General features: G+C 42.5%; 1 protein-coding gene across 3 annotated transcripts in view; it reads right to left on the reverse strand.

Annotated features, from left to right (window-relative positions):
- The window catches only part of side (sidestep), a 73,340-nt gene that overhangs the window by 15,356 nt on the left and 34,831 nt on the right, over nt 1-23,153 (reverse strand). For all 3 annotated transcript variants that reach the window (XM_017153963.3, XM_017153953.3, XM_017153973.3), the window contains exons 3-11: nt 11,453-11,585; nt 10,357-10,571; nt 10,176-10,286; nt 9,405-9,617; nt 8,789-8,958; nt 7,147-7,282; nt 5,754-5,890; nt 3,032-3,170; nt 1,277-1,425 (exon numbers count right to left, since the gene is read on the reverse strand). In XM_017153963.3, the coding sequence (XP_017009452.2) occupies nt 1,277-1,425; nt 3,032-3,170; nt 5,754-5,890; nt 7,147-7,282; nt 8,789-8,958; nt 9,405-9,617; nt 10,176-10,286; nt 10,357-10,571; nt 11,453-11,585 (1,403 nt within the window). The remainder of the gene's footprint in view (nt 1-1,276; nt 1,426-3,031; nt 3,171-5,753; nt 5,891-7,146; nt 7,283-8,788; nt 8,959-9,404; nt 9,618-10,175; nt 10,287-10,356; nt 10,572-11,452; nt 11,586-23,153) is intronic.

Genomic DNA, 23,153 nt, shown 5'->3' on the forward strand with positions numbered 1-23,153 from the left:
CTGATTCAGATTCAGAACCCAGCCAAAAAGAGTAACGATTTCCCCAACCAACCGGAGGCATAAATATTTGAAGGCAAATAAGTTTTTATTGCAAGCCAAACGAATCGAGACGCTAGATGGGATAAGTCATCCGGTGGCCATCCGGGTTTTTCGTGCAGATTTTCAAATAACTTTTGCGGTAAATGAATTACTTTATTTATTGTGCACAGCTGTCCCACAACCGTCTCTGTAGAATCGAGTCACATATGCAAGTCTTTCGGTTCGTTTGGTCAGCCATTCGACTGCTTCTGGTATTTTTCCTCTTCCATCTATCTTTCTATATATTTCTCGTTTCTTTTTTTGCCAGCTCTGCAGTCCTCTGGCACCTAAACGGTTTGCATTTTAAATTCCCCACCTTGAACGTAGTAGTTGTATGGAGTATCCTTGCCCCCGTCGCCATTCCGAATTTATACATTTTGATTAAATTTTAATTCAGTCACGTACGGCGCTCGATTCCCTGCCTCGTCCATTGTTCGTCTGCTCCGAATTGTCGAACGAAAATCCCAGACAACCCTCGAGTATTTAGCACAAGTTCTGCTAATAGCACCCGACTTCGAACTTGGTTCCTTTACAGCCCCCCTTAATACTCCAACTCCTCCTCATCTTCTTTCTGGCTGGCAATCCCTGGCATTCCGAGTAATTGCGACAGTCGGGCCAAAAGCTCCGGCTGCAGCACGTTCCCCGGCATAATTACAGGCACAATAAGTTCGGTTTGGATTCCGGACAAGTTACCTTTTGCCCCAGTCACGATGCACGGTGAAAAAGTGCTTTAAACTTTGAATAACTGAATTAATTTAGAGTTTTAAACCAAAGAAAAATCGTTTTTTAAATTAATTAGTTCAAATTGATTGAATAAAAGTAGGAAATTGTTTATTTTATTCAAGAGAGCCTTTAAAAACAAACTTTTTTTTAAGTAGGTTGAAAAATTCAGTATTTTTAAGAGAAAATGTCTTGTGCAACTTCTTAATGAGTCAAAATAATTTATACAATTTTCATGATTAATATTATTGAGTAAGTAAACACTATCAATCATTTTCTGTACATTTTCGATGATTTTAATTTATAAGTGAGTAAACATTATAAATATTTCTGTGTGCTTTTAATACCTATATTTTTCTCTGCTCTGTAAAATATCCTACAGTTATTTGTTAAGAAAAAATCCCATTTAAAATAGAATTTAATTTAATGATATTTTGTTTCTGCCTTCAAAAGAAAAAGTGTTTGTAGGCTGACTTACCGGCGACACATTCCGGGTATTGTTGTAGGTCCAGCTGAATCGCACGGAGTCCGGCGGATCAGCATCCACCTCGCATTTCACCAGAATCGAGTGGAGGCTGACGGCGCCGATGGAGGTTTGTTCGGTGCCCGACTTGCAGCGCGGGGAGACTGAAGAAGAAAGAGCTTCATAAATATACACGGCATCGAGTTGTTAGGCAGCAAAAAGTTTCCATTTTAAATTCGAACGCCCACCCCCTTGGAGGGCAAACAACCGCCGCCCTTCTCTGGGGGGTAAAATATACACAAAAATATGAGCGGATGGGGGAAATCCAAGGGGAAGGCGAGCCAGCTACATAGCCTTGAGCATAGTAATTAACATGTTTCCGTTTCACGAACGAGGCGGCTTGTGTTCTCCAGGATTTTTTATCCTCTTCCTCACTTTCTTTTTTTTTTCTTTATTTATTTACTTTATGTGTAGCTTAGCGGGGAAAATCTCTGTGTGCCAGGTATCGGAAGAAAAGCGAGTACTTTCACTTGGCTGTGAAATGGGAGCAGATATGCGGAAGCACTGCCTCTTTGCCCCTGAGGCAAAATGTGTCTGTCTGTTTGAATACCCGAGACTCTCGGGTTCCCGGTATCCCAGTATCACAGATTGTGTGCTGAAAGCCGCCTTTAAAATGTAAGTCACGCCAAGGCAGATAAGCATTCGAAGCTTCATTACGGCCTCCTTGGCTTTTATCACAAGTTGGCCTGCATTTCATAGTCGAATACTTAAGCCATCTGTCGGCGTCTGCGAACTTGTTGCTGTAGAACGAGTGTGTGTGGCGAAAGTTACCTCTATCTGAAAGCTGAAAACCCAAACTCAATGCAAAGACGACGAGGAGTCTCGGGAAACTTTCATAATTTCAAATATAAACTACTTAAACTGTCGTACGAAGGGGTTGCAGAAATGCATTTCGGATTTCAGATTGTCAAAGTGGCAGTTTTCCGGTTTTCCAACGTCGCTTGGTAACATGAAAAGAGGTTTTCTTTCTGGCTGGCTTGTAAGCTGACAACACAATAAATGCTGCCAACAAAGAGCCACGCACCATCGCTCTCTGGAATCAGAATCCTTTCTCAAGATTGTACACGAACCCTGCCAAATAGTGTACTTAAGACCCACTCGTGGGACTCTCTCCACATCGATTGTGCAGCGCTTTTCCCTCTGATTTATGCAACCAAATCGCTTGTGCGAGTAGTATATGAAATCCACATTAATCACAGGCACAAAAAATGGCCAAAAGGCATGGGAGAACTCGACCCGAGGCAGCGGAAAAATCGGACTGCGGACTGTGTGAGGTTTATGAAAAGTTTTTGGCCGGAGCCCCTGGATTTATAGGCGAAAGTTTTGTCTGTGCGTGTGTATAAATCAATGGCGGTTGTTTAGGCCAGCGGCAGCACGAGTTTTGGAATCAGAATTTTACAATTCTACAATTGTAAACAAGTGCGCAACAAACGCCGACAGTTACAGATGGAGTTTGGTAGGGATGGTCATGCATCATTTCTAAGCAATTTCCCCATCCGCTTTTGGAAGCCCCCCAACTCCCCTCGAAAAAGTTGGCAACTTTTATTCCGGCAGCCATTGCTTGTTGATTTTGATTTTATTCTGCTGCTTCCGCTTCCGGTTTGCCATGTTATTTCATCACGTCGTCGTATCCCCACTTCTCTTTCCCTTTTCTCGTATAGTTTTGTGTATATTTTATTTCACATTTCCCATCTCGAAAGTCGTACTTACACTGCACTTTTAAAGCGAGGCTCGAACTCCGGGTTTCGCCCTCCGTATTTGTGGCCCCGCAGGCGTACGCCCCCGCACTCTCCCTCTCCAGCTGCGTCAAGTGCATTATTTCCGTGCTCTCGCCCGACATTCGCATGCCCTGAAATGTGAACAAGGGGATATTATTATGGGTTTTGTGATAAGGGGGGTTTTTTGGGGGTAGACCAAGAAATTGAGGGGGCAAAACGGTTTAAGTTAAGCATTGAGCGAAATTAAAAGGCAAGAAATAAAAGAACTTTGCATTGGTAATAAGGGATTTCATATAGGGTGTTTAAATTCCTGTTTTATTTATTTTTAAAAATTTAAAAGCTATTCATGAACTTATGAATTTATGTTTTCCTATCTGACATTTAATTAAGTTTGTTATTCATGTTTCCTTCCTTGATAAAAATGTCTGTTTTTCATATTTTTATTCCAGTATTGACCTCTTGGCTATAAGTTTGATTGAAAAGCATATCAACAATTATAAAAGCTTAGCTACATTTTACTATTTTCTAATTTTCAAATTTTAAATGAAAAATGTAGTAAAAAGAGTGTTTAATTGTAGTCAGACTTTCATTTATATATATCCTAAATAATATAAATAAAATGCCAGGAATTCTTGGCCTAGACTTTTCATGTTATTTCAAGTATTTGATGACTAATTTGGGGTCGCACCCCCATTTACTCTAGAACAGCACATTGTACATATGCCGAAAAGTATTGTCCCACTGGTCTTAGATGGCACAAATTGCGGTGGTGCCGGCTGCATTGTCGAGTGACCGCAGGAGCCACAACCACCATCACGAGCAGCACTAAATGGCAACCGCAATGGAGCCAATGGCTCTGCTTTTCCATTTTCCATTTGCTATTTGCCGAGCGGCAGTGGTTGCCGCCGCCTAATGCGGTATTTTAGTGGGCCGAATAATAAACGGATTTTATTAAATCAAATTAATGTATTTTTCGGCATTCGGCATTTAACATTCAGCATTTGACAGCCGGCACTCGAACTGCTCATCGAATTATCCCAATAGCAGGCGATTCTCATAGAGAGACACTCCATGCGGATGCGAATGCTCCATTAGCACAGCTTGACTCCGGAATAATTCGATTATGCATTTAGTAGCAAAATCCCGGCTGACATTTGCACATGCGTTTAATTAATTCATAATAATAATAATAATGCAATTTAAATAGCTTAAGTTCCACCCATCTATGTGGGAATATATATCTATAGGTATAGGTATGTGGGTATCGTTGACAGCTAATTTGCAGCAGGGCAAACCCATAACCCAGGGGAACCTCGGTGGAAACACGCGTTATAGATCCGCCGCAAATTGGCCATGCTGCATCATTTGATTATTTGTAAAATTCATTAAAAAGCCATGACTGCGCTGATGGAGGGCGGTAATTGCATTGGCCCTTGTGCAATAATGCATTTAACAATGCAGGAAAGTGCAGGCAAACACACACTCGAAAGCTGCTTTAATTTGATTCCTCTGTGGGATTTCATTAATTTACCGACAACGAGCCAGCGGCTGTAAAGTTCAAGTTGACCCAGTGCTAAAAAAGTTGGCGAAAGTGGGTAAGGAAAAGCGGAAAACAGTCTGATAATAAAAATCTATATACGGTGGGCAAACTGACGTCGAACAACTCGAAGAAGTGACAAAGTTCGGCTCTTTAGAACTTTTTTGCGCACATTTGGCCAACCGTTTTTCATAATTCCTTGCCTCATTTTCCCTCGTAGCCCATTAATGCCAGAGCCAGAAAACAGAAAATCAAAAATCAAAGTGCCCTAAATAAAGAGAAGTTTTTAGAAAATCCATCCCCTAACCTCCCCCTGCCAAATGATTTTGGCAATTTGTTAACTGCCCGGTCAAAAGAGAGAAAAATGGCTGGGGAAAATATGAGCTCGGGTTTATGGTTTATCCTAGTTATGAAAAATGATGATGTGACCATGTGGACAAAACTGTCAAAGGATGTCAGAATCATGCGGTTTAATAATAAAAACCCAAGACAAAGTCACAGCCAGCTAGACGAGCTAGTCAACAATGGTTTTTGGCCCGAGAATAGCACAATCTCAATCTCTTTCGGTTTATTTGTCGCATGATTAATAGTTAAATAATTTGCAACACGAATGGACTTCAATGGACATCATGAGCCAATTATAAGACGTTTGAAAAATGAGCTGCGCTCAGCACTTCTTGACCACCATTATTCTCTCACCCAGCAGGAATGCTGGAGGAATTCCGGCCTTTAAGGGCAAACGAAATTAAACCGCAAAAGTGTCTGCTTATATCGAACCGCAGGAATGTCGACGCCTTCGGGGGCCGCCAGCAATTGATAATAAAAATTTCGAAAAGTGTCTGATACACGTCAGCTGTTGGTCGTAGAAAATAATAGATAAGAGGAAAAAGGACTGTGGAAATATACACAGAAAAAATTGATATGAAAAAGAGTAATTTTTAACTTATTTCATATCATATTAATATGATTATTGTCAAATTTATGATTTAAACATATCAAATTAATATTTTAGCATTAAAAAAAATTATAAAAATACTATTTAAAAATAAATAAGAAAAACATAATATTTATACATGTCATTTTGATCTTAAAAAAATATTAAATTAACCTGCACGTATCAATGTCATCTTTAGTCATTTTTTTTTCTGTGTAGGGGAAAATCAGTGGTCTTACTTACATTTTTGAACCAGGAGTAGCCGGTGACCGGCGGTCGGGCATCCGCGCGGCATTTGAAAGTGACATTCTGGCCCTCGGCTCTCGTCACCAACCTGCTGGGATCCTCGTTGGCCAGGTGCACCGAAACAGTGGGCGGATCTGTAAGAAAAATGGAAGGAAGGCAGGCAGTCAGGAATAAGTGAGTGCGGCATCCGGCTTAATGAGCGCAGCGAATGGCTGAATAAAAGTCAAAATAATAAACGGCAATGGCCGCAGGGAGGTGACTCGGTGGGGTCTTCGTTGCGTAATGTACTTAGCCCCAGCTGCCGAACATCCTTTTGAAGGAGGCCTCCACTTGACCACACGCCAAATGGGACTATTAGTTACGGTTGTAAAAATCTAATACGCGTCGGAGACTGTCGGCGCCACTTGGGCCCCAGTCAGTCTTTCATCCCCCGTTTCCCTCCTATCTGGAGTTTCAGTTTGGTAAGAGTAGTCTGAACTATATAGTGGTTTATTGTACGGCTCTCAAATGTCAATGACGTGGGTCGGCTGGTGGGCAGGAAAGAAAATGCTGGCATTTATGGTAAATTATTAAGAGGCAGCACAAAATGAAAAGCGGACGAATCAAGTCGACTGCCGGCCTGATTTGAGTGCAGGTAATTCAGCTTTCCTTATTTTGATACACTTGGAAAAAAGGTTTAGCCCTGGAATTATGGTAAAAATTTAATTATTTTATTTATATTTTTACAATGGCTCGAAACACAAAACAAACTAAATAAAAATTAAAAAAAATATTTAAAATAATTCCGTGCTTTCCGTGGACTTTCAATCTGTTTTCTCGCAGTGCACCCACCCAACCTCCGTTTATCCAGAGAAACTTCAACGGGGGCAGTAATGTAAAACGGAAGCCGGAAGCGGATGTTGCAAATATTATGGAGGCCGGCAAAGGAAAAAAATAAAGAGCAATAGAAACATAACGGTGCAAATTTAATCAAGGCAAGTCGAAGAACACGACATTGAAGTCAACTTGACTGCATTTTATAAGCGGCTTAGCGAGACTTTCTCTGCCAGGCCAACAGGTTGATGTGGCCTCCAGCCAAGTTGGTCGGATCCGGATCCGGATCCTTTGCTCCTTTGGCCTTAATAAAATTACGCTGGCTCTGGCCGTAATATGCGTCTAATTGGACTTTCCTCGGTCCAGTCAACACACATACACCACCTACACACAAATAGGCCAGGACTTGGGCACAAAAGCTTCTCCACAGGATTCAGAGAAGGCAGAAGCAAAGGCAGAAGCCGACCCAGACCCAAATACCCAGCAGCCTTTATATCCCACTGGCCGCATTTCTGCTAATAACCAGCTCCGAGTTCACCTGAGAAGCAGGGTATCTATATCCTGTGTGTGTACTCACATGCCACTCGGATGATGCGCTTGTCCTCGATGGCGCCACCGGAGAACCAGGGATTCGTAGCGCGACACGTCAGCTCGGCATTATCGTTCTCCGACGTTACCTTTAGCGTGAGGATGCTCGTGGTGATATTGCCATCCTGTGATAGAAAAAATAGGGAATGAAAGAGGGGGATTATTAGCTTACTGCTTTGAAAAGGCGGTAAATGATCGAATAACCAGATTATTAAAATATCAAATAAAAACCTAGAGGCCCCAGAAAAAGACAAAAAAAGAATATATTTTCTTTGTCATTGAAATTTCTTAAAACCCATTTTCTTTTATGTTGATGTATTATTTAAAATGCATTTTAATTCCAAGTTAATAAAAGAGGGGCTAGATGTTTTGTAGTGAAAGCCAAACTCTTTTTGGGGGCTGTCATATGCCCCAGTTTGAGAGGCTCAGGGTACACAGAAAAAAAATTGTCAAAATTTTATATTTTTTAAAGATTTTTAAAGATACTTTAAAATAGTAATTTTATAATTTGTATTAAATAACTGATATGATAAAATGTCATTTTTATTTGTTTGAATTATAAATTCGACATTAATCATATCATAGAGTTCACCCTATTTCATATCCAATTTTTTTTCTGTGTACGTCCTGTGTCCATTCGAGGGGCATTTTGCAGCAGGGTCTTTGAAAATAATGACTCGAATTTCGAGCTAAGCCGATGTCTTTTTTGCAGCACTACCCACAGTCAGCCCTCGAAAATAGAAGATAGAAGAGTGGTGGAGCAGAGGAGGAGCTCATGGCAAACTGGGTATTAAGTTACGACATCAACCGGCTCCTGGACCAAAGTCGAGCCACGTTTTGGCAACAATCGAAGCCAGGTCAGGGAAACTAACAAGCGGAGGACTCGTATGTCCTGTGTGTGTGCGAGTGGAAATCTGTCCCTGGGATCGAAGTCGAGTCGGTTATGCACGAGTTGACTAATGCCTGGCGACGTTTGGCAGCAACTATCCATTTACATGGCATAATTAGAAAGCGAAAAAGGCAGAGCCACCAAAGCCACCACGAAAGCGTACTAATGGATGCCGAAAACTGAGACATCTCCGAAAGGAAGTATCTGATAAATGCCTCGCCTTTAGTGGAAGAAATTGCTTCTACGAAAATAGCCCCATGAATTCCAATAAAAATTCGCACATTAGCCGGGGAGCCATGGAGTGCAAATTTGTGCAGCTTGGCCGAAAACTTTTCGCCAATGCAGTTCATCAAAGACGAGTCCTGTTTTCCTCCCCTTTGTCTCTCGCTCTGCGGCTGCCGGAAAACTGGAAAAGTTTGCCCTGCTCGCATTTAGGGTCACCCAGTGGTCGCCTCGGTGGCCTTTGTTGTTGTGTCCCCTCAGAATCTGAGGCTATTAAGCGCCGCCCAGAGTTTTATATATGTGTGTGTTCAAGTGCCTGCTGCACTGCGGCCAGCTATCAAATGTCAAACGCTCGAAGCAAATTTTCCGGCACAAAGTTGCGTTGTCCTGGGAAACGGGAACAGGCAACAAGAATGAAAACTTTCTCCTCACCCAGTATCTCTTCTCCTCTCGCTTTTCGTATCCCCGCAAAATAGTCGAACAATTTCGGGCAATTTGGCCAGCAAGGACTTTCACTCACCTCCTTGTCGCTGTGCACGGTGACCTCGGCATTCCGGATGGGCTCGCCGTCGAGCAGCCAAGTGATCTTGGCCGCAGGATACGAGCCCCAGGACTCGCAGCGAACGGGCGTGGGCTGCCCGGCGGTCAGAAGTTCGTTGGGGGTGGCTATCTTCACCCGAACAGGTTTCACTACGAGATTTAAAAGGATTAATTAGGTTACTTCATTTGTAAATAAATAAGAATAAAAAAATAAAAGATGTTTTATATTTTATTTATAAGTATAAAGACAGTTGTAATATTTTCCTGTATTATATTTTCTTGATTTTTTTCAAGGGAAAACTTCATTCAAATATCGAGTAATAGCAAACTGTCGATATTTATTTTCAAGGTTTATTTCTAAATAAGTTGATTTTTACTAACACGTTTTAATTAGTTAATTTTTGTAAATTTAAAACTATATTTTTTCCACCATAAAGGATAGAGAAATCTTTTGGTCAACAAGACTACAAATCAGCGAATGTTTTCGTGGCTCTAAGTGAAATGCAAAACTTTTATTTGCTTGTAGCTTGCGGAACTCAGCAAGGTAATGAAATGCAAATATTTATGGGGGGGTGGAGAGTGGGCTAGAGACTCACAGTAAACCTGCACGGTGACATCCTTGCGGACGGGATCCACCAGTCGCGTTCCCTGTGCCCGGCACTCGATGCGAATTCCGTAAAAGTCCCGCGTGGTGGTTCCAATCAGCAGCTGATTAACCATCACGGTGGCGCCCTCCTCGACGGAAGTGTGGCTGGTGCCGATTAGCTCGGTGTCATCGCGCCACCAGGTGACCTTGGGCGGGGGGCGTCCTGCAGAGAGAAAGGAGGGGGAGTGAGTTGTGTTCTAAGCCAGCAGAGCAGCAGCTGCTCGCTTTCAGCCAAATGCAATGCGGGCCTCTCATCATCTGGCTGAGAACGATGATGCGATGCAATGCAATGCCGCGGTGCTGCAGGATATGGAGGATCCTTGCCACCGGTTGCAATTGACACTCCTGAGTGCCATGGCAAACAATGCGTCCGACTGCGGTGGCAGTGGCGCTGACAAATACAGTTAAACGCAGGCTGTTAAGTGGGTCAAACCACCGCATAAAGTGCGTGCTCAAGTGCACAGTGGGAAAATGTGGGAAGTTAAAGAGTTGATTTTGTATATAACTTTATTTATTTTACCAGAATAATATTTATTTTATGGTATTTTTCTTTGTATAGTAAATAAAACCAATATAAATTAAACTATCTTGCTTGAAATATTTAAAAATAAATTTCGCACAATACGTAAACCAGGTTCTTTAGCCACTTCGTTTTTTCCCCATGCAGCCAATAAAGAGCCGCCTGACAACTGCAGCCTGAAACCTGAAACGGATAACTCACCTCCCCTCACTTGACAGCAGAGGAAGAGCTCGTAGCCCTCGCGGAAGGGTCCTGCCATCTGGGAAATCTCCTTGCCCTGGGCATCGAAGATGCGCGGCTCCTCGGGCGGCACTGGAAACGGATAGCAGATAGCAGCCACTTTAGGGGTCAGCTATTACACCTATATAATATCGCCACTTACCAACTAAAGTCAGGTTGTGCCGGAAGTTCCTCGTCGGGGAGTTGAAGAAGTCGACGCGACACCGATAGACGCCGCCATCCTCCGGCTTCACATCGTTGATCTGCAGGCGAGAGTCCTTGGGATTATCGCCGATGCTGAAGAACAGACGTTGCCCCAGATCGCTAGCTATGGCCGCATGGGGAGCCAGCTTCACGTTGCCGCCCCGCGAGTCCAAACTGTTGGGAAAAATGAGGAAAAACCAGGGAGAAAATAAGTGAGGGGGCGTGGCAGCATGTAGCGATTATTAGATGTCATAAATAAGCATATGCGAGGAGCATAAGTTGCCGACTTTCTTTGCCTTTTCCACCGCCCCTCGCATAATTTAGCTGCATAAAAAATGGTGCTCAATTTGCACACCATGAGCCAGGAGAGCTCCTGTCTGTATGGAGCAGGACTTGGCGCAAATTGCAGTAATTTGTTGCTGTTTTAGTAAATTACTCAGTTTATTTCAAGACCTCTGGTCCTGCTGCATTTTCCCGCTTATGATTATCGAGTGCTGGCCAAACCACTTCCCCTTTCATCCATAAACCCCTTCTAATGAGTACTCCCGAGTGTTTTTCCCGGCTGCGGCACGCAAAGTCGGAAGGCATTTCCACTTGGCATGCAGGGCACACACACTGGCTGGGCTGCCACAATTTATATTGAAAATTTATCAGCGCAAATTTATAAAAATCCATGTGTGAGAAGGGCCGATGGCTTCCATGTGCGTGAAAATTTGCTACACTTTAGCAACGACAGCCGTAATCGGATGTGCTTTACATTTATTATAACAAAGTGGATTATGACGGGCGCATCCTTGGCCCCGAAAAACATCCTCGCATGTACTTGGTACACACATGTGTGCCAGCTGCCGGAAATAAGCCAGAAGCGCTCGAAAAAAATAACACGTTAGGTGTAAGAAAAGGGATGTTGACGATTATTTCACGCTCCTGACGGATGGATAAATGGATGGATGGATGGTTGGATGGAAGGCTGTCTGGCAGGCTCTCCGAGTGGATGATTACGCACCAGTGACCCAGGGGGATAGCCTGTACATAAAGAAGTAGTTCTCGCTCACCTGTACAGAGGAATGCCCGTGGTGTCCTTGAACCACAGCAGCAGCTTCACCGAATCCTGCGACGTGGGCGGGGTCAAATCGCAGGGCAGCTCCACGGTTTTGCCCAAAGCGGCCCAAACCAATCGAGCGGGTACTGTGAACGGGAAGAAAAGAAAGTATATTATTTTTATGCACTGAGAGAAAATTGCCAAATAAATTGCCGGAGTTTAAAAAAAAAACTGATACTTGTTACTCATCTTAAGGAAGTATGAGGAAGAGGGAGAAATGCAGGCAGCAATGCAACTGCTTGCACTGCTTGAATTTCATTTTTGCTTTTGCTCATAACTTTAAAATTAATGGTCAGATTTGAAAAATTTCTTCTGAACAATGACTTCTTTCATTTTTAGTAAACTTCAAAAAAAAGACTTTTTTAAATATGTTTTATATGTTTTTATCCGATTGGTCAAGTCTGAAAATAAATTTAGCTCAAGCTAAACCCTCCTACCATCAAATGAATAAACTGCCGTACTATTCGTCTTAATTTCAGTATTCTTTTGGGGCTTACAAAATCTTGATTTCAAAAGGATATTCTCCCTCTTTTTTCTTCACTTTTCTTTCATTTTATTAGCAAGGCATGAGAACTGTCGCCAGCAATCGAAGTCGATCCAGTGGCAATACCTTGCTGTGCGATGCGATATATATTTATTTATTATTTGCACTTCCTGCATGATTCGGCTGATTGTTTGTTATTTTAACACAAAGCTTCCGCTTGCCATTCGCGGCAGCCCCGCCTCCAAGAACGTTGGAAACGCCTGAACGCCCACACCTGCGCCAAGGCCACGCCCACCACCCACTGAAGAAACCGCCCAAGCATTGTTGTTGCTGTCTTCCGTTCCCCGGTTGTCGTCACCAGCGTCATCAGTTTGATGTTTCTTTTTTGGTCCTTGGTTTTTTGGTCCTTGTCGGTTTGGTTTCTCGCTCCCCTATATATTTCCTTTTTGATTCGGCCCAAAAAATGATTTCTTGTGAATTTGTGTTTGTTGGGCCCATGTTTTGTGTTATTTTATTTGACAGAGGGCAACCTGTAAAATTTCCACATTGTTTCCGCCTCGGCGGCTTCTTTTATTTTTGCTCCACCTGAACAATAATGCGGCTGTCGTTTTTTCGTTTTCGAGGCCTCGTTATCTGGTTCCTTAAAGCAAAACACTGTGTTTAAATTGCCCCCCAGTTTATTTGCTGTTTAAATTCCCCATGCGATCGGCTGAGCTTTTATGGCTTAATTTTGAAGCGACACCATGGAAAAGTTTTCATTTTGCGAAAAATACTCAAAAAAATAAAATACATTTTCTCTCTGTTGTTTTCGTTGCTCTTTGATGTGCGCAATGTTTTTAGTGCTACTGTATATGGGATTAGGAGAAAAAAAGATTAGAAAAAAGCTGGAAAAATATTTGCAAATTATTGAAACCCCCAGCGTTCTCTAAGCTGTGTTCTTTTGGCCGCAAAAACCAAAGAGTTGGCCATTTGTTATGCGTTGCATACTTCCAGGCGCGCACTCGCTGACAACTTGAGCAAAATGGCAAACAAAATGGCTTCTCTGCGCTTCCGCTGCTTTTGCCACTGCAATTTGTCAAACGCTTTGGCTTGTGGCAGGCTGTGCAAATATGTGGCCAAACGAGCGAAGACGACACCTAGCCCGTAAATCCTTATGAATGGGTGGGGATTCTGGATTCTGTTTTCTGGATTCTGGATGTTCAGTGTCTAAATCTGAATCATGGCTGCTGGGGTCACGCATGTGGTTGCACAATCCCCTCGAGCGGAAGAGGAACTTCCCACTCCTCTACCTCTTCCTCTGACCAATTAAGCAAAGCACTTTTGATGTGTCCTCACCCCGAAATCTATTTATAATTGCCGCTGGCATTCGCCCAGTTGTTAGCGGCAATCGTCTGCTCGTTCCTAATGATTTATGCCCACATTTAATTCTTCTATTGGCAGCCCGTCGTCGTCGCTTTGATGTGTGTCTCTCGAATCTTTCGAATCTCCTAGTTCCAAGTTCCAAGGCGAACGTCTACCTGCGGCCCTCCCTCGCTTTTTGATGTTTTGTTTTGACACATCGCATTATTCTAGGTCTATTTTTAGCCACTTGTAATTTACTTAACCCACAGAGAAGCCCCCATTCAATTGGAATTTCCACTGCACGAGGGAGTTTCTCTGCGTAGCTCATCATCATTTGTGCATCGGTGCATTTGACAGGCTCTCAGCAGCAGGGATCAATTAACTTCCATCGAATGCATTGAGTGTTTATGGCTGTTTTATAATTCGTATTAAGACAATTTGAGTGTTTTCGAATGTGGAAATAGGAAGTGCATCTCTCGGGGGTTTTTTTATATATAGAAATCCCCTTTGCTTTTTCCTAGATTTTATTTTACGACCTAACCGTTTTCCCCACGGCCCTAAAGCTTTAAGTTTACTGGGGGAAATTGCGCATACGCAGCGTGTTACTTTGCATGCATAAACCAGGAGCAGCCAGCAGCTTTTCGTGCCCCATTTGGCTAGGCTGCCTCCTTGGGTTCTCCCCCAGCCACAAGGCCGCAGCCCCAAGACAACGTTGCATTAATTATGCAGTGGTTGGAGGCCTCTGCGGCTCTTTAAGGCTACAAGGCTCTCCGCTTAAGATTTTTCTACGTACTACAGCTAGCGGATATATTTAATTGATTTCTTTTTGCCGCTTTGTTGGCTGCAATCCAATAGTTTAATGAACTTTGGGCAAAATAAACCCAAAGTGTTGCAAAAACAATAATAGAAAATCAACAAAGCGTTGAGGCTAAATAAACTCAGACTCGCAGGCTGCCCCGATTAAGTGTGCCGTGTCATTGTAAACAGTAGCAAAAAACAATGGTTTTGTAACAGGGAAAAAAAGATAGAAAAAAGAACTTGTATTTGGCAATCTTTCAATATGTGCGCACATTTTTCTGTGTTGGCCAAACGGTTGTGAGTGCTATTCAATTGATATTTAAAGCGTAAGCGAGTGGAATTCGGATCGGGCCATTGGGGTTGACACATGGCACATAGTACATATCACATAGCACATAGCCCATATTACACATACGCACTGTATGCGCAGTGCGGTTTTGTTCTGCGGTTGCGGCTTTGTCTTCTTGGTGGATAGGGGATGGTAAATGGTGGATAGAGGATGGTTTCGGTCTGATTGAAACGTTTGCCAAACGCACATAAAAGTCAATTACGCAAAATATAAGTTAGTTAATTAACTGCAAAATCAGAGGCGGGCTCAGCATAAATATAAATGTGCCCTGCTCTCGATTCTTAGCCCTTTTTGTGTGCTGCTGCCTCTGCTAGTGCTGCTAATGAAAAGTTTATTTAGAACGGTGGCAAGTCGGAACTAAACCAAATTACAGGCAATTGCCAAGATAAATATTTGAGTTTCACTATTCAGAGCGGCGGCAGCAGATGATGCTACACTGCGCCAGTTTGCCATATGCCTTTCGGTTCTACTTGTAGGTACTTTGTATAGGATGGGGGAACTCTTCGACTTTTAAATATTTTATCCAGACTCCAACCGGACTCTCTGGCCTTTTCATAACCCCCTTTTTTACCCCTTCTATCCCCCCAAACTGCCGACCTTACTTACTGCTTTTTATTCCACGGCTGCCTTTGCCGCGTTGGGCCAAATTGTTTACATTTAAATTGTACATTATGGCAAACACACACACACAGACACACACTTGCCACAAAATGTAGCAAGTTGAGAGCGAAAGTGGTTGCCATTGCGGACGAATCTCCTCCTGGAACCCCTCCTTCCTTTTTGACCCGCCAGCTGTCGGGTCACGCCCCCCTGGCCACGCCCCTTTGTAGTGTAGTCAAAGTCGTCAGTGACCCTAATGTACTTTCTCACACTTTTTAGCATGCATTACGGGCTGCCTAACATGGTTGCCTCCTGTTTGAGTGTGTGTGTGTGTAAATAACTTTTAAAGTGCTTTACTCACACACTCGCACACAGAAATGTGAGTATGAATATTTACTTATAATTAGAAATGCCAGAATGTTTTGTTTTCCTTAGTTCAGCCTTTGACTTTGCCCCTGCGTATTTTTCTTGTGAGTGTGTGTGAGTGAGTGTACGTGTGTGTGCACTTCCTGTTGCCGCCATCTTTGGGGGCAAATAAACCCCAAAAAGTGCTCAACCCGAGTACATGACTCTTGTGTTCTCTCAGCTCTTTGTTGTTTGCATTACTTCGTTTTCGTCCAAAACACTGGTAATGTAGAAATTAAGAGAAGCTCCCTGAAGCTCATAGAGGGCAAAAAGGCAAGAAAAAAGTATGGCAGAAAAATTATTTAAAGACTAAATGTTTGGGCGAGTGTCGCGAATTCGTGGCGCCAAAGAAGTCGAGCAACAAATGTTCGCGCCAGGCGATTCAATTAGGCGAAATATTTCTTGGCGGCCCCCTGAAATGAAATGTTCCCCAACATTCTTTTGCAGGCTTATTAATAACAAGTGTGTGCACTGATAGAAAAAAGGGATGAAATTAAATAGAATTTTTAAAGAAAAATAATGAAATAAATATAATAAAATATTTATAAAATAAGAACGTATTTTAGATTGTCATTTTTAATTTTAAGATAATTTTTAAAATATATAAAGGAAAAAAATATGTTAAAAACAATCAACTATTTTTTTATAGAGCTTAAGGTATGTATATCCTCCTATCCTTTACAAAATTTTTAATTATTAACGTTTTTTTCTGTGTCGTAAAAGCGTTTATTTGCCTCGGTCGTCTGCTGATGTAGCTGACCGAAACCCTGGCCACGCCCCTAATATGTCCGAGAATTTTCTCGCAGTTCAGCTGGGGATTTTTCACAAATCTGGCAAGTCGTTGTCGATGTCGTTGTGGGTCAGCAGCCAGTCAGCCAGCTTTGGTGGCCACTCCGCCGGCCTGGCAGTGAAAGTTTTCAAATTAAATTTTGCGACGCCATTTTCAATTAGAAAACTTCTCGGCCAAAGTCTCTCGCAGAAGCGCGACTCACTCGCTTTTCCAAAACGCCCACTAGCCAGCATTTCCCACCCGATTTTCACCATTCGCCTGCTTGTGCCACATCATCGGTTCAAGATGGCTTTAGGTTTTCAGTCTTCCTCTTTTTTTTCTCGAGATTTTTCAGAGCCCGAGAACGACCTTTCTTGCTTTCAATTAAAATGCGTTCGCTGTCATTTTGGACGCCGTATTGCACTGGCTACGTGATTTAATAATAAAATACGAAAAATATTCCAGTCAGCGCTTTGTTGTCCTTGTTGTCGGCCATTACGTGGCTGTTTTATATATATTTTTTTGTTTTTCCAGCCGCCTTCTTCGTTGTCCTGGCTCCTCGATGGGTTTTTTTTCTCCTCGCAACTGTTGCTCGGCTTTGCCGGGAGCTTCGGGGACTTAACTCGAGAGTCCTCTGAAGGAGGCGAGGCATTTAAACAGCACATTAAATTCAGAGAGCGAATGCGGTGGCTTTCGTCTAAACTGAAATCCTATTAGGCTCCATTGGGCAAAATGCAGGGACCTGCATTATTAATGGACAAATTAGTTGCGGGTTTTGGTTAATGTTGTAGCTGTAAGCTGATTTACTTGATTTATGTGTTTAATTATTTATTTGCTCAAACCGTTTTTTAATTGCAATTGATCGAATGCCACTTGCAGCGTATTAAAAATTCCGAGCACCGCAATTACAGAAAAATAGCAAAATGTAAATGCAAACAGCACTGCAATTTGCAATTTTATTTTATGTTAATTGGATTGAGGGTTCGACAGGTCGCTCTAATGGCGCGTAAATTACTTGATTCCAATTACACGAAGGACCTGCAAAGGCCCCTCTTCTCGGGGTGTGAAGAATGTGGGATACGCCCCTGCCAAAAGTGCTGCAGCCACAGCACAGCTGCTGCACATGTCCAGGAATTATACAAATTTATGCGCTTTTAATTTCGCAGCAAATGTAAAAGCAACAAGGACGACAGTCAGATGCACTTTCCGATGTCACCGAAATCACCCGTTCTAGTCAGCTTCATTTGCGTTGTGAGCTGTGAAATGTGTGGGTTTTACTGAAAACAAAGAGGAGTCGACCGCAACAACCAGTCGAAAAAGTGGGGAAAATGAAACTGAAACGGGAAACTGGAAAACGGGAAAACAGTGAAAATGAGCAAATAAATTAAAATGCCAGCAATGGCACACAAAGCAGCCGCACGGCATTTAAAAAGTAAAATATGGCAACGACTTGCTGCAGGATATTTTTCGCCGACACAGCATTGCTGCTGTGCTGCTGCTATGCTGGTGTTGCTGCTGCAGCAGCAACATGCAACACATGCTGCGCAACACGAGCCATCGCTGTACTGGCAGCTGGAGGTTCTGAAGAGCAGCCCAGGCGCAGTTACAGGACACGACAGGACACAGCTCGCTTGGCTGCAAGCAGGAGCAAAAGCAGCAGCAAAAGCACTAGGAGCAACCTCAAAACTGGGCCAAATATGCTGGCCTGGCTGCGTTGTGACTCTGACACATGGGAGGGGGCATGGCACATTATTTACACGCGTGTTTATTATTTTCAATTAAAATGCACAAGGCAAATTTCGTAGGTAAACATGCGACAGCGACTGGCTGCCTTTTGTGACTCATGTCCCAGGCAGCAACACAAAAGCGAAAGTAACTCACAGATACAAACTACAAATAGTTCGACCAAACCAAGGGGCAATTTATTTATAGTCCGTTCCTTTTCAAGTTGTCGTAAAATTGCGTAAAAATCATTTTTGAATTTGTGCCAGTTTTTCGAAACAGCACGACGTACACCAGAACTCGGCCCTCTGGCATCAGAAGACCATTAGGTCAGGGGCGTAGTCGTCGATCAGGTGAAAGGGGGGCTTGCTTATAAAATAGGAAAGAATTAAGTTCGATTCAAAATGGTTTTCTTTTCAAATAATTTTAATATCCACTAAATTTTAGTTTTAATTAAAGGTTCAAAATTATAATCAAGAAAAAAGATAGGAAATATTCAAAATTGCAATCTTATTTAATTATAATATAATTTAATCAAATTTTGTTTAGTTTGGAGGGTCATAGAGCTTTAGTATCTCAAGCCCCCCATAGCCCACGTCTCTGTTGTAGGTACAATAAATTTAGAACTTAGGCCCATACACATATTAGTGTAAATATATACTATACACTTCGATTGCTTTGTAGCCGCTTCGAGAGAATTTCCCCCTGACACGAGCTGGCCTAAAAAATATTTTATGTGTTTTTAATGCAATTTAATTTCGTTGCCCACGCATCAAAAAGAAATATCTATATTTATATATTCTTTTGGGGATGCCCGGGGCCCAGGGACATATTTGGATGGAAACAGAGAAATGTTTTGCCGTCGAAAGCCCAGTAATTCCGATTTAAATAAATCAAATTTTCTTAAAAAAAAAGAAGAGCTCTGAAAACTGAAAAGGAAGACGACGGAAAATTGAGGCTGATTGGGCGCCACTTCGGGCCAACGCACGGCAGTCATTCGATGCTCGCCATGCCTCCAGTCAGCAGTTTGCTACCGGAGTGAAAATCAATTTAATTATAGCTGACAATTAAATTTACGCCGAATTAACAGCGACACTTTAGTGTTTTTTACTGTTTTTCCCAGAGGCAGTCAACAGGCGACGTTCTGTAGTCAGTATTCCGAGTCTCCTGGCTCCATTTTCCACTCTCCAGTTGGACAAATGTCGCGCTGATTTCTTGTCAAACAATTTTTTAATCAGTGTCGCTTCACTAGAGCTGTCCTCGCCCTCTTTTCCCCGCTCCCTCCCCGCCTGTTGGTTGTTGGTTGCGACTTTTCGTTTTATTTGGCTGGTGATTTTCCTGCAGATGTTGGCGCCGCGCATCCTGCATGTCTGCCTCTCCTGCCAAAAAGCCAGCTCGTCCTCGCATTTTAATTTTTTTCGCTATTTTATCCTTTTTATTTGGCTGCCAGCTGGCCCTGATAATTGCCTGCACATTTTCGGGAACGTTAATTCTGACACTGGCATGCCGAACAGCTGACTCATTGGAGCTGAAGCTACGCGTCTGCCGCTTAATTTGACAAATTCGCATGACGCCAAAGAGGCAAGGCTAATTAGGCGCCTTGGCTTTGTTTTCGGCCAGTTCTCAGTTCTCGATAGTCGGTTCTCAGAACTCCAGCTCGTAACTTTTAACGACGATCCAGAAACAAGACAAGACAAGTGCCGCCGCCTGCAAGTTTGTTTGTCTTGCGTAAACAAATAATTAAAATAATGTGACGGGGCAAGTGCAGCTGCCTTTTGAAGCGAGTATCTGCATATCAGTATCTGTATTCTGCATCTGCTTTTGCGTTTGCCATGAAGCGCAACTTTTAAACACCCCCCACATGACAAGTGGAGAAGCAGATGCAGATGCCAAGTCATGGGAAAAACCAGCCGCGTTGACTTGCACTTTGTCCCAATTTTTGGCCTACACAAGCCAAACACTCGGAAAAAATAGCAATAAATCTTAGAAATGTTGGTTATGTATTTTAAAAAAATACTAAAAATACTATTTTATAAGAATCTTAAGGTGGCGATATCTTTATAAGTAGGTTCCCTACGGGATTTAAACTTCTGATAAATAGTATGGTTCTAGATCTTGAACACAACATTAGTTAATGTCACCGAATTCCACGAATTACAATAACTTACAACCCCTTTTGATTAGGAATTTATTTTTTCCTCCTTGCCTAAAGTGTGGGAAATGTCTGAAATTAAGAGCTTCCTTTTCCCAAGTGCAGCAATGTGTTGTGCATATGCTGGAAAAGCTTTTAATTGTTCGCTTTTGTTTACCAATGAGCCAGCTGTCGCCGCGACCTCCTTGGAAGCTCAGCACTTGCTGCTGCTGATTGCTCTTTTTTGTTGTCGGGCTAATTGATTTATTTACTGTGTGCGCCTGTTTTGAAATAATTTCATGCTAATTTGCTTGTTAATCGTTCGCCTCCCCCGCCCCCTTTTCCCGCCCCCTTTCTATGTGTGTTTGTGTGCTTAGCGCCATTTTCCCAGTGACTCAAAGGCGGCGCTCCAATGAAGTGTGAAGTGTTGGCTGCCTTTAGCTTTTGCTTTCGCTTCTGCTTTTGCTTTTGCTTTGCTTGTTGTTTGCCTTGCTGCTGCTGCTTTGGCTGCTGTGCATTGATTGCTAATGAGCAGGGGCATTAGATGATTTAGTGGCACTCAACCCTCGATCCCCCGAACTTCCGACCCCTGCTGAAAGCAAAACAAACACACATTAGAGCTCCACTTTCTCCGCCTTTCTCCGCCGCCTTTCCCCGTATCGTTTCGCTGGCTGCCTGCATTTGACACTTGCGCCTTTCAATTTCTAGAGAGCCATAAACCAAATCGGCAACGAGTTCAATTCCAAGCTCAAGTGGCCATAGACCTCAACACATTGGCCCGCTACTAAAGGGACATAAACCCCTATCGTCCATATATCAAATATATGGCACAGAGCAAGAAAAAATCCTGGGAATATGATCACCGCATTAGCTTTCCCATTTGTACTCAAAATTTAACACTTAAAAAACAAGTGATGCATTAAGAAATCGTATCAGGATAAAATATTATTTTAGAAATCTAAAATTCTTAATATTTAGCTTTTCAGCATTTATAGAAAACAGAAATTTAATTTTGTTCTTGGGAGCAACTTTTATTTCCGTTGAAACAAGGCAGCAATGTGCAAAAGTTTTGGATTTGTGGTTTTGTATACTTCTAAAGAAAACTCCCAAGTGAGATCTTAATAAGAGTATTTGGCTTTAAAGAAGTTTCAGCTCTATATTTCTTCGAAAAGCAGCCATCTGCGAAGTGGTTCTATATTAAGATGTTATAAGATTAAAAGATATCTGAATAAGCTCCCAAGAAACTCGATATCTTGATATATTCTAAATGGAATATTTTTATTTTTTATTTATTTTTAAAAGTATTAAATATAATTTTAAAAATATTTTTAATTTTCCTCTTATTGTATAAAAATACATATTTTTCTCCCCGTGACCTCCCTAGTTTATGGCCACGCCCAAGGAGCCGGCTGGGAAGCCTTTGCTATCACTGCTGGTGCTATTTTGTATCTGCTTCGGCAGACTGCCATAACTCAGACATGGCGCACTCAATTTGCTTACTTGGCAACAGTGTGGCAGGATCAGGGGGCATGGACATGGACGTAGGGGCAGGGGGCACACCTTCGAGGCAGACGCGACACCCTGGCCTTTGGCTGCTCGCCCAACTATTGCTCGCCTTTTTTGGCCATTTTGTAGCTATTTTATTTTGTATTTATTTGGCGCTTCTTTTGCCATTTTATGCTGTGACATTTCAGCGCTGGCTTCGCCGGCGACAAAATCCGTTTTATTTATATGCAAAATATGTAAATTTACGACCAGCATGACCCAACCCCTGGTGCTTTTCCGCTTTTGCAGGGAAAGGAGGAAAACGTATAGAAGGAGCAGAGCGTACTTGTATTTTATGCACAGCATTGCATACTTATGGGCCACAACAAGATTGAATGTGTGCTGGTGAATATCTGTGTTTTTGGGGCGGGTATATATGTGTTTTTAGATTTACAAGTGCGATTTCGATAGAGTTTATATCGCCTTGCCCTTGGTGAAAACTGAGGCCCTAAAATTTACGCACACATCTCGGCATATTTATGCATTTCGGTGAGAGAAATAAAATAAGTTCTCTCAGCCTGACAATAATTTAGATAATTTTTGTTTTAATTAAACGCACAGCTGACAAACTGTTCAGATTTATGGGTCGCTGGCCATAAATAAAAGCCCGACCGACCGACAGAACAACCAAATGACCGCAACTGGCTAAACTGGGAATGAAAATGCCAAGCTTAAAATGCAGCAAATGTAATTCGTTCTAATTTATTTACTCCGACCAATGCAATTTATGGCAGTTGTTGTTGATTTCCTACAGCTGTATTGCTATATATTGCTGTGTATTTTCAATTTGCTACAATTTATGGCAGCGTTTTATGCAAATCCAGCGACTAATCACCGCGGCACACGACTTGCCGCGAGGCAAAACTGTCGGTAAATTAAAATTTAATAAAAATGCAAATTACCCAAATTGCAGTCAGCCGGCCACGCCCCTTCCGTAGCCGCCCCCTTTCCCATTTGACTAATTTTCAATTAACCGTCAGGCGGAAAATGTCCAAGTCAAAGGGTTGTAACTTTGTAGCAAAACAAAACGAATCGAAAGGACGCCAAGTGGAAAATGTTGCAAAATAAAAGACAAATTATAGGGGGTGTGGCAGAGGCCCAGGGTCGCTGTAAAGTATTCACAAACGAGTTGATTACGTGTCTCACATAGATTTGCCCTTTTCACGATTTCACAATCGGAATGGAATTTCCAGTGAAAATTAGCCAGGAAAAATCGTACCGAGAAGTACGAAACACAGAAAGCCAAAAGGGCGAAACGCTTGCTTGACATGTTCAAGTGATAAATTCAATTTTCCACTTGAACGCCAGAACGAAATAAACGATGAAAATGACGATCCCCTTTCCCCATTCCCGCAATGTGTGACTAATGGTGGGCCCGGTCATCGTCATCCTGGTTTGGCGGCGGCATTCAAACAGAAATCATAAAGGCGTGTTGTCCAAACATAAACATGGGGCCCCTTTGGCTCCCGATTCCATTGAACAAAGGCAGGGCCCATCCCTTCCCATTCCA

This window comes from Drosophila takahashii, chromosome 3R, assembly GCF_030179915.1.
Source record: "Drosophila takahashii strain IR98-3 E-12201 chromosome 3R, DtakHiC1v2, whole genome shotgun sequence".
Taxonomy (NCBI): Eukaryota; Metazoa; Arthropoda; class Insecta; order Diptera; family Drosophilidae; genus Drosophila; species Drosophila takahashii.